The 11,202-nt window shown below is 37.9% G+C and overlaps 1 protein-coding gene across 3 annotated transcripts; it reads left to right on the top strand.

The window, feature by feature from the left end:
* Positions 1-3,279: 3,279 nt before the first annotated feature.
* On the top strand, positions 3,280-10,745 carry LOC121754077 (transcription initiation factor TFIID subunit 4b-like). 3 transcript variants are annotated; one of them, XM_042149434.1, is made up of 16 exons: positions 3,280-3,632; positions 3,768-3,876; positions 5,500-6,155; positions 6,501-6,596; positions 6,687-6,762; positions 6,868-7,162; positions 7,253-7,592; positions 7,935-8,062; positions 8,155-8,242; positions 8,620-8,755; positions 8,850-8,905; positions 9,104-9,160; positions 9,294-9,434; positions 9,523-9,588; positions 9,666-9,924; positions 10,297-10,745. In XM_042149434.1, exons 1-16 carry the CDS (start codon positions 3,594-3,596, stop codon positions 10,461-10,463), a joined length of 2,709 nt encoding a protein of 902 aa, XP_042005368.1. In that variant the 5' UTR covers positions 3,280-3,593; the 3' UTR covers positions 10,464-10,745. The 3 variants fall into 3 exon arrangements, with proteins under 3 accessions (XP_042005368.1, XP_042005360.1, XP_042005351.1); XM_042149426.1 differs by having other exon boundaries at positions 5,503-6,155; positions 6,868-7,592; XM_042149417.1 differs by having other exon boundaries at positions 6,868-7,592.
* Positions 10,746-11,202: the final 457 nt, after the last annotated feature.

The raw sequence follows: 11,202 nt of genomic DNA, 5'->3' as shown, positions 1-11,202 counted from the left end.
CCCTCCTTAAACCCAAAGTTCGGGAGTTCCGGGTAGCTACCGGCCTTACCCGATCGACGACCAAGATGCCCCCGAAGGGCTATACGGGTGGACACCCGGGCCTAGAGCGAGGTCGACCGCCCCCTCCCAAACTCCGACTCCTCCTACTCGCGGTGTCCGCACATCGTACAGTCCGGCGGAGATGGAGCAATTGTTCAAGGCGTTCTTGTCAATCTTCGAAGATCCGGAGGTTGGCACGAACCAATCCGACGATCACTATTGGTGGTGCATCTGTCGCCAGTACAATGAAAATCGGCCGGCGGGAACAATCGAGCGCAACGAGAGTATGGTGCGCAACGCCATCTACCGAGCCAACGAAGAAATCCAAAAGTTCTAGGGGTATTACCTCCAGGAAGAGCGGTCGGCGGGGAGCGGTCGGAGCGAGGTCGACGTCATCACTGCCGCGATGAACACCTACCAATCCATGAACTACAAGCCGTTCAAGTACCTCAACATTTGGCAGGAGACGCGGTCGCATCCGAAGTATAGGGGAGGCGTAACATCCTCCTCTAGCGGCTCCTCTAAAAGGTCAAGGTCGGTATCCCTATCCGACGCCGGCTCCGAAGACGTGGTTAGCCAACTCGCCGGAGCTAACTTGGGTAGCCCTGACGCCGGTCCGAGCGGTTCCCAACGCCGACCACAAGGAAGGAAGAAGGCGGCGGCCAATCGTCGTCGCGCCGCGACTCCATCCGGCGATGCTCCCGAACCCGCTCCCGTTCCGGTGCCCTATGCGCCACCTCCACCCCCCACCAACTCGTTGTGGGGGATTTTGGCCCAACTCAATATGGCCGATAGGTCAACTATGACCCCCGCGCAACTTCGATCGCACGATGCCATGATATTGGGCCTCCAAAAACAACTGAGGGTAGTGTCGCCGGATCTTCCACGGGGATATTTTTAGCTTTAATTATGTAATTTTTAATTTTTAGGATTTTAATTATGTAGTTTTTATTTTTTAGGATTTTAATTATGCCTTTTTTATTTTATTTGTAATTTGTAATATTATTTCAGTTTTTTTAATGAATTTTAATATTATGGAAATGTTTTTATTTAAATTGAATAATAGAAAGGTGGGACCCTTGTGCTCGTCCTTACGGAAGAGCATAGTTGTGGGTGTTGTACTCTTGCCTAAGAGCAGGTAGAAAATATGGGGTCGGGCCCTCGACTGTGTTCGTTGGCAAGAGCACGATTGTGGGTGCTCTAAAGGTTATCATATGAATTGCCAGTGATGAAATTGACACACAAAGAGGACTGCACCAATAAATGTTATTGAAGCAAATCTGATGATACTCGTTGGAGTTTGCATCGTGGTAAGTTGGTAAAATCATAAAAAAAATATATTGATAGGAGTTCTAATTTGATTATTTCCATATAGTATGCGTATATACATATTTAAAAATATTTTATGATATAAAAAATCAGCATATGGAGTACTTATGTAGTAAGTCAATTTCACCTTTTTCTTTCTATTTGTCATTTTAGCATTTGATTATTCTTATTTCGAACCAATCTTTTGTAGATACTCATTCCGTCTCATAAAAATACAGACATATGATATGTCACGGAAATTAAAATAAAATTGGTGAAGTAAGATAGATGAGCGGAATGATAGTTAAAGTGGTGTTAGTCAATAGTAAGACCCACATTATTATTAGTGTTTTAATGATGATATAAGTTGTAAATAACTTAATGTAAAAGGGTAAAAAATTGTGATAATTTTCCATAAATGAAAATGCTCATATTTTTATCAAATGACGAAAAAATAGAAAGTGCACATATTTTTACCGGACGAAATGAATTTCTTTTTTTATTCATGCGTCAGATTAGTAAGGGCAGAAGATGATTTTACACAATTTTAACGATTAATATTAGAAAAAAAAAGTAAAATAAAAGCGTGGTAGGGGAGCCCCAAACACACACTATAAGGGTGTGTTCACTTGTGTTCACAAAGAACTTAAACTATTGGCGTGTTGAAAATTATAAATTGTTTGAGTTTTTCTTTGCGTAGATCTTACGAAGCAAAACTTGAAAATCACATATGAACTCACTCAAAGTGCTATAAAAACTAAAAAGGATCCAGATGCGTATTAAGCAATGAATCTTGTTTAGGTGACAAAACTGAGAAACTAAAGAATCTCCATTATTATCGAGTTGAACTATTTTGTCTGTAATTAATATGCAAGTACAATAGTTGAATCAACATTTGATAAAGCGAACACATATTTACTTTCATGCATGACATGTTTTTTTTATCACGGAGATTCATGTTATGTAATTTGATTGATATAAACTTCTTCGCCTTGCAAGTTGTTATCCATCATTTTTTTCGAATTTACTATGTTTGAGCTTGAAAGTCTAACAAGATACGTACTATTTTATCCGTGATGTGTGCATATAGATGTTTTTTTTACGAATATTAGGGATTTGAGGTCTTTTCAATAAGATGATTTTTAGAAAGAAACATGAAGTTTTCTTCTTCGATTTTTATTGGTTAAATTGTCGTTAATTTTATTAGTTGTTAGAGTGTCCACAATATACTAGCCGCTGCGGTCTATTGCAAGCCGGAGGGGTGCCGCGGTGCATGGGGACAGTCGAGTACCCGGCGGAGCCGTGTGGCTAATCCTATAATTTAATAACTCTCCATTATAAGGAGTACGTACTTTATTACTACTCCCTCCGTCCCGCACTACTTGCACTTATTTCCTTTTTGGGCGTCCCAAGTTATTTGCACTCTTTCTATTTTTAGCAACAATTTATACCTACAGCCGTAATTGTTGACTTTGTCTATCACTCATTCCTTAATCTCCGTGCCCAAAAGAAAACGTGCGAGTAGTGCGGGACGGAGGGAGTACTACAATTTACACTACAAAACATTCTACTATAAAATTTTACAAAGGGAGTTTCAATTATTTATTTAAAATAATTTTTAGTGCAATATGATTATATTATAATTGAAAGTTAATAAATTTAAATTTAAAAATGACTTTCCAAATTTGATGATGTTTTAGTTAAAATGAATTATAACTAGAAATTGGTAACTCCACAACGGATTAGCTATATGACTATATCTATAGTTTTAAATAAGAATTTTTTTGATACTATATTAATTTGTCATAATATTAATAGTTAAGTAGTAAAATTATTAAAAAAACTGTTTTATTTCCTGAGGAGGCGGCGGGTGATTGTTTCAATATAAATCACCTATTTATATGGATTACTTCTGGTTTGAATAATAAAATTTGTTAAAATTGCCACAAAACGCTCCGTTCAGCTTCAAAGCCCGCAGAAGGATACGAGCTCAGAAATTCAGAGACAGAGTGAAAGAGGCATTTTTTTCCGAATTTATACCCGATAATCTCCAATTAGAAGGCCGGATTTTCGAAATCGGAAGCGCTTTTTGATTGAAAATCAGTTTCCAAGATCCTTCTTTTCAAATTTGCAGTCAATTTTTTATTTTGTTTATTGTTGGTCGAGCCTTTTCCTCCTTCCAAATTTCTTCACCAAATTGCGAATCAAAAGGAATTTCTGCAGAGAACATCTCCGAATCAGTTCTTATGGACCCTAACATCATGAAATTCCTCGAAGAAGATGAGGTTAGTTCCCCGCCATGATGGTACATACTCACACAGTCTTTACCAATTTGTGCCCTCTGAATTTGGGCATCTTCATTCTATTAACATTTATTTGCGTTTGTTGAGTTTTGATGCAACAATATAATTATTTGGCAGGATGAAACTATGCATTCAGGCGCAGACGTGGAGGCTTTCACAGCGGAATTGAACAGAGACATTGAAGGGAATACTTCGATGCAGGAGGATCCCTCTGATTCCAATGCCGGTAATTCTTAGTTTTGAGTCACTTTAATTTTGGTGCCAGTTTTATTGTACTTCTGTTATGTCTTGCTAACTTAGATATTTTATGAAGTTCCTCCTTTTATTGCTTAGACAAAGCATGAAGGTTTTCGAAAAAAGAAAGGAGAGGTGAACTTGTGCATAGACTTCTGGTTTAGATGGGTTTGAAGAAATTGAAAAGCTAGGGTCTTTAGCATGTCATTGAAGAGAAAATAGGTTTAGGTTGTCTAGTTGAGATAAATTGTGAAATTTGAGGTAAGCTTTTCCCAAGAAACCTATGTTATGCCAAAAATATAAGATTTAGCTGTGCCATGAAAAGCATTGGAGAAAATTTTAGATGGAAAAGAAGGTATGGATAGCATGAAAGTTGAGATATTTGAAGATCCGATCCATGATAAATTTGTGGTCAAAAGCAGTACTCATATTATTTTTTCTTTCATTCACTTGTGAGGCTTAGATCTGTGTTCACCTTTGATATCTGATGATGTTCTTTCTCTTGGATTGAGTGGATTCACAAATTATGTGGAGCACTTCAATAAAATGATTTTCATCCTTTCTGAACAGAACAATGTGTTATGTAACCTATACACCTTTATTAACTTCTTTAATGAGTTAAATACTTGAAATATTCTGAATGAACCATATATACAAATTTATCATGTGGTTATAGCAAGTTTGTTTTTTATTACCTCACCTATATAAGGTTTTCTCAAGCTACTTCTATCGATTTATAACTAAGTAGGGATGTCAATGTAGCCCGCAACCCGTGGGCTGGCCCGAATAGCCCGCCAAATTTATAGGGTTAGGGTTAGAAATTTGTAGCCCGATAAAATTAAAACTCGATTAGCCCGCACCCGATTAACCCGCGACCCGTTAGGGCCAAATCCGAAAACTCGATGGGCTGGCCTAATAACCCGATAAAATTTCTATTATTCTACTTTTTACTCATAATTCGACACTTCATTGATTAATTTTATAATATAGATAACTAAAAAATAACTTTCAATCTTATATTAAATATACAAATTATATATTGAATATTTATTAATATGATAATTGATAAATAAATTCACTTAAAAAAATATTCAAATTTCAAAAACATACATTAAAATTTCACTAAATATCTCAAATATTAGTATTTGATCATGTTTATGATTGAGTTTGACCATATATCTCAAATTCATCATAATTAAATATTTTACATTTTATGAATATAACTAATTTTCATCATTATTTATTGGATTGATCGCATGTTAATCTTATCGGTAGCAGCCCGATTACCCCGCTGGGCTAGCCCGAAACCCGAGCTTTTAGGGTTAGGGTTGACCTTTTACAACCCGAACAAATTCACAACCCGATTAGCCTGCACCCGATTGACCCGCAACCCGAGTAGGGCCAGCCCGAAACCCGATGGGCCGGCCCGATTGACATCCCTATAACTAAGCATGAAGGATTATTTTGAATTATGACTGAAGAGATAGTGCCTGTTATCCCAGTTCAAAAATCTGTGGTATGAGACTGTTAGTTTTAGTTACTTATTTTTCCATTTTCATTATTGACAACATTAAAATTCATGATTTTCCTCTTCCATGCAATTCAACTATCCCAGCAGCCTTGTCTCAAGGAAGCAGTCACATGACAAGTCAGTTTAATCCTCAGTGGCACACATCCAGTCATGACGGGACTGCTAAATGCCAGAGTGGGCAGGATATTGTAAACGTGGGAGAAAAAGACCAGCATTCTTCTGAAGTGGAGCTGCAAAGACAGGACTCAGGCTCTCAGAACAGAAAAGAGGACGATAACACCTCCCATGAGCCTAATCCCAACCAGCAGGACGAACGGAACACCTTCCCTTTACCCCAACCAGTGGGCGGGCAATCATCCGGAGAACAACCCATCGATCCACAAGTTCTGGGTCACGAAACAAAGCCAGACAAAGAATTGCAGATGAACAAATTACAAAATGTTACCCATCAACCATCAATGACAGTGGGATCAAATGAGCTACAGACAAGTATGGGAATCAATAATGACCAAGTCTTGCCTTCATTGAGTCAGCAAACTATAGGAATGTCAACTACTAGTCAACAGGCAATATCCCCAGGGATGAGTAATCCACAGACCATGACGAGCAGTAGTCAACAGTCTGTTAGTGCATTGAAATTGAACAAACAAGTTCCTTTTGGCATGTTGCTTCCTATCATACAACCCCAACTTGACAAGGACAGAGCTATGCAACTTCACACTCTTTACTTTAACTTAAAGGTAGACTTATTGCTCTTTACTAGCAAAGAAATATTTATCCTTCTAGAATGACCAAATCATACTCCCTCCGTCCCTCTGTAGCTGAGTCGTATTTTTTTTTTGTCCCACTGTAGCCGAGGCATTTCCTATTTTGGTAAAAAGCCCCAACTTTTCTTCTCTCTTACTTTACTCTCTCGTATTTTATTCTCTCTTCATCTCTCTACCTTTTTCATTTCCTACTTTATTCTTCCTTCACTTAACTCACTTTTAACACAATTTTTTAAATCGCGTGCTGAAAAGAAACGCCTCTACTACAGAGGGACGGAGGGAGTACTTATTAGCTTTATCCTGACAATCTGTTTTCAGAAAAATGAAATCTCTAAAGATGGATTTGTCCGGCATATGAGAAGTATTGTTGGAGACCAGATGTTAAAAATGGCTGTGTACAAACTGCAGACTCAGGTATGTTATGAGCATCATGTCATTTAATGCATTTCTGGTTGTTTTGAATCATTGAAATTCAGTCTGATCAACTGCAAAAATGATATTAAGGCTGCTAGGAACACACAAGCTGCTCCTAATCAATTTCAACCACAGCCTCAAGCCTCTGGACGACAAATGCCTTCAGGTGGTGCAATTCTCTCTCAAAATCTAACCAGCCAAAAAGTTTCTTCAGACACCACATCTAATGCTATATCTGCCAATTGCTTGTTTGTATCACAACTGCCAATAGATTTGAGCAATTCAATAAGTGACATTAATGCAACAAAATCACGTGAGATGGAGAGGCAAGCAGATTCACATGGAGCACAAGTAGGCCAGATGTCAACTTCCACTTCAGGTTTAGGTCATGAGACGAAGCATCCTGCATTTCCAGCACAGGGGATTAATAAACAGCAGCATATGCAATTCTCACAGACATCTTTTCCAACATATGGAAGTGCTGGGAGTGGTTACCCGCCTTTCCAGACAACTAGTGCTGCATCTTCTGCACCTATCCGGCCACAACCTCATGATTCTCAGATGAGGCAGGCTCCATCTCATCCTAATATGGCTGTTAATCACTTGGGGCCAGCATCCCGGCCCATGAATGTGACAAACATGTCTACATTTGATAGGTCTCATTCTCTTACTGATCCAAAGAAAATTCCAGCTGGAAGTTTGTCTCACATGAATAGCAAACCAGCGCTGCAACAAAATCAAGTCCAGTGGCCACCATCCACCAGCAAAGAACAGAAAAATTCTATTACGTCATCCATGACTCATGTAAAGCAGGAACCTTCGGATCAGTTAAATGAACACCAAAGATTGGGCAGTGCTGCTTCTGGGAATCTGAATTTGAAGGATGAATCTTTTGATATACAATCATCAAGAACGGGTCTCACAGCGCCCGCCACTCTGATGCCATCAAGCTCAGTTTCCTCTCCAAGTCCCAGCCTGATGGAGACCAACATTATGGTATTTGAGACTCTCTAGTTTTTCTGTTGTCATCCTCATGATTGGCTTCAGGCTAGAGTAATGGAATTCCTATTTTGTGCACATGCTATGTACAAGAAATCGATAAACTTATATACTTGGGAGCTATGAACTTCTGATGTGCATGCTATATGGTTCTAGACCACCCTCACTGCATCTTTTTGGTTTGGTTTGGTTTGTTTCTTTTTTTTTGGGGGGGGGGGTCCTTGTTCTCTTATTTTGTTTAGCAAACTCTTGTACTTACATTTTAGGCTTGTTATATGTTTTTTCCTTAAGTTGTCATAAATTTTTATCTTTTATATTTTTTCTTTTTCATCTTGTCAGTCAAGTTCTCGGATTCCTTCTCTAACCACTCCTGTTGGTCTTGGAAATAATTCCAAGGCTCCCCTCAAAAAGCCTATGGCTGGCCAGAAGAAGCCAATGGAAGCACCTGGCTCTTCACCTCCATCAAGGTGCAATATATTTTCATGGATCAACAAATTTGTTGATTAAAAACATATTGTTCTCAAGTTACTAATGGATTGTCATAAAATTGTTCCAACAGTAAGAAGCAAAAAGTGTCTGGATCCTTTGTTGATCAAAGCATCGAGCATCTCAATGATGTGACTGCAGTGAGCGGAGTCAACCTCAGGGTAACCCTCCTTCAACCTGAACATTATACTTGAAACATGTTTATGTTTTTGTTCGTCACTCTGCCTTGTTTTTGCTTGTATTCCTTGTACATTAAGTTGGTGGCTAGTATCTAGAACAGAAATTTTGGTATGACTAAATCAAAATGAGTTTGGGGATGGAGTGGACTGATGAAGGAAAAAGGATAAAATGATTCCCATATTTGGTATCTATACAAAATGCAGTATGAATGAAATTATAATTTTTTTTTCTTTTGAGCTCAAAAGATTGTAATTTCTGAATTGATTTCATTATCACAACTGATATTTAGTAAATGTAGATATTGAATAAAAATATAAAATACACTTTGCTACTTACATGACATAAAATACATAAACAGGAGGAGGAGGAACAACTCTTTTCTGGATCCAAGGAAGACAGCCGGGTTTCAGAGGCATCTCGACGGGTTGTTCAAGAAGAAGAAGAGAAGTTGATATTGCAGAAGATACCACTTCAGAAAATGATGGTGGAGATAAGTTAGTATTTCCTAACTGACCGTACTTTACTTGTTTTCATGAGCTTCGTCCTCATTTTTTTTATTTAATTTGTGATCTGTATGCTTCCTGACAGTGGCAAAATGTGGTTTAAAGAATATGAGTAGTGATGTGGAGCGATGCTTGTCCTTGGTAAGATTGTGATAGCTTAAATTGTGCTGTAAATGTGAATTTCCTATATCTTCTCTACCTACCGTGTGGCACACTAAAAGATACTCCGGTTTACTATGTCGAAATATATTTCGTAGACAGGCTATAACAAAATTTCCTCAAGTTTTACACAAGCATCAGTAAACTATCTAATTTATTTTTTTGGCATATTTCCTTTAGTGCACAGAAGAGAGAATGCGTGGAATCCTATCTAATGTAATCAGACTTTCAAAACAGGTTACTTTCTAAGATTCACTTTCTATAATGTGCTCATTTTTCTTCTTATGATATGTCTGGAGCGATCAGCGAAGTATGCATTTTCATAATAATTACTTATGTTTATCTGTCTAATTTCTTGTAAATTTTGCAGCGAGTTGATGTGGAGAAGTCAAGGCACAAGACTGTTATCACCTCTGATGTTCGACAACAGATTATGGCTATAAATTCCAAAGCTCGTGAAGATTGGGAGAAAAAGCAGGCTGAAACTGAAAAGTCGCAGAAACTCAGTGAAGTAATTATCACGTCCTACCATTTTCAGTTCCCATGTGACCTCTGTAGAAACTGTGTGAACTTTGTATCTTGATTTTGTTAATTTGCAGTCGGAAAGTAGTACAGGAGCTGATGGTGATAAGGATAAGGATGACAGTCGTGGAAAATCGGTGAAGGTATTGATACTAAAATTTCTCCAAAGCTGCATATGATGCGGAAATAGCATTAATGGAAGCCCTTTCTTGTCATGCAGGTTAATAAAGAGGAAGATGATAAAATGCGCGCAACAGCTGCAAACGTTGCTGTTCGAGCTGCTACTGGAGTGGGTGATATCACATCAAGATGGCAATTAATGATTGAGGCCAAGCAGAAACAGGGAGGGTCTGATACATCATCTACTCCCCAGACTAACAAAGACGCGGGACGAAAGCCTTTAGCAACCTCTACAAGAAACACAAGGGAAAATCAAGAATCTGAAAAGCGGGATCCTTCTGCTGCTCTCACAACTCCTGGTAAGTTGGTAATATTGCTAGCAGTAGTAGTTAAAACCTAATTGCCTGAAATTGCAAAATGTCAATACTACTCTCGCAGGACCTATAACTTTAACTATACACTCCATAATATATAGATTACACTTCACACAAGCATTGTCATTTATTTTAATCTTGTTAAAATGAAGAGACAAGGTTCGCGTAGCACTCAGGAAACATATTGTGCGACCTAGATATGATATCGAACTGGTGTTATAAGGGAAACTGCGTAAGCTTGCTGATCTTATTGTCATTGTCCATGAAAATTCAGTGCATCAGATACATCAAGTTGTATTCAAATTGATACCATACATTACTTGTTGGAGACTTGCTGACTTGTCGTAATGCATACAGCGTCAATCAGAAAAGTGGCACGAAATCAAGTTGTTGTACCTCGGGTGGCTAGGAGCGTTTCAGTGAAGGACGTGATTGCTGTATTAGAAAGAGAGCCTCAAATGGCAAAATCCACATTGCTCTACCGCTTATATAACAGGGTTAGTGCCGATGCTCCCAGCGAATAATTCAACGGGCCGTTTGGTTGTCAAGAAAAAGACATAAACTGTTGAGAGTGTCATTTGCATTAGAGTTGGCGATGATGCTCCGTACTCATAGATTAGCAGTTCTTGCTGTTTCCGTTCAATTTATCTGGATCCTTAATTATATAAATTAGAAAGAATAAATTAGTTTTAGAGACTTGTTTTTGGGTCTTTTACTAGTTATGTTCAGCTATAGTTATATACTAGGAGTAATTGTTTAAGCCAGTGTTTGTTTAAATGCAAATATTGTTCCATTCTTCTTAAAAATTGTCTCCTTCAGTTATTTTACTTCCAAAATGTCCATTGTCTATTTTGGAAACATTTTCATCATACATTACACTGTATATAAAATGGGCTCATTAATCTAGAAACACTCTTTCAATTATTTTTCTCATTCTCGCGTATTTTACTAATTTCACCTTAAAATTCATGTTGCCCCAAAATTAGGAAAGCACAAAAATTTCTTGTTGCCACGTCAAAAACCTAATTGTTGATTAAATTTTGCAGCCAAAAACAAGGAGACACAATTTATCTATCTATTTTGTGTTATAACAATACGAGGGCAAATTGTCAAATAAATCACGAAAGATGAATAAATTATGGTACATCCCACACTTTTCAAAATCTGAAATATAAATTCTGAAAGAAGATTTTTTTCGATTATCTCACCCTTCCCTTTTCCTTTTCCGGCAAGTCATGCACTGATGTAGCAGTCGGTTTAAAA

The sequence above is a fragment of the Salvia splendens genome, chromosome 1 (genome assembly GCF_004379255.2).
Source record: "Salvia splendens isolate huo1 chromosome 1, SspV2, whole genome shotgun sequence".
Taxonomy (NCBI): Eukaryota; Viridiplantae; Streptophyta; class Magnoliopsida; order Lamiales; family Lamiaceae; genus Salvia; species Salvia splendens.
This window is presented reverse-complemented; position numbering and strand designations above follow the sequence as displayed.

Coding starts and splice junctions, on each gene's coding strand:
- LOC121754077 (XM_042149417.1), top strand. CDS start 3,594: ATGGACCCTAACATCATGAAATTCCTCGAAGAAGATGAG. Junction 3,877..5,499: donor TCCCTCTGATTCCAATGCCG/GTAATTCTTAGT, acceptor CAACTATCCCAG/CAGCCTTGTCTCAAGGAAGC. Junction 8,906..9,103: donor TGGAGCGATGCTTGTCCTTG/GTAAGATTGTGA, acceptor TATTTCCTTTAG/TGCACAGAAGAGAGAATGCG.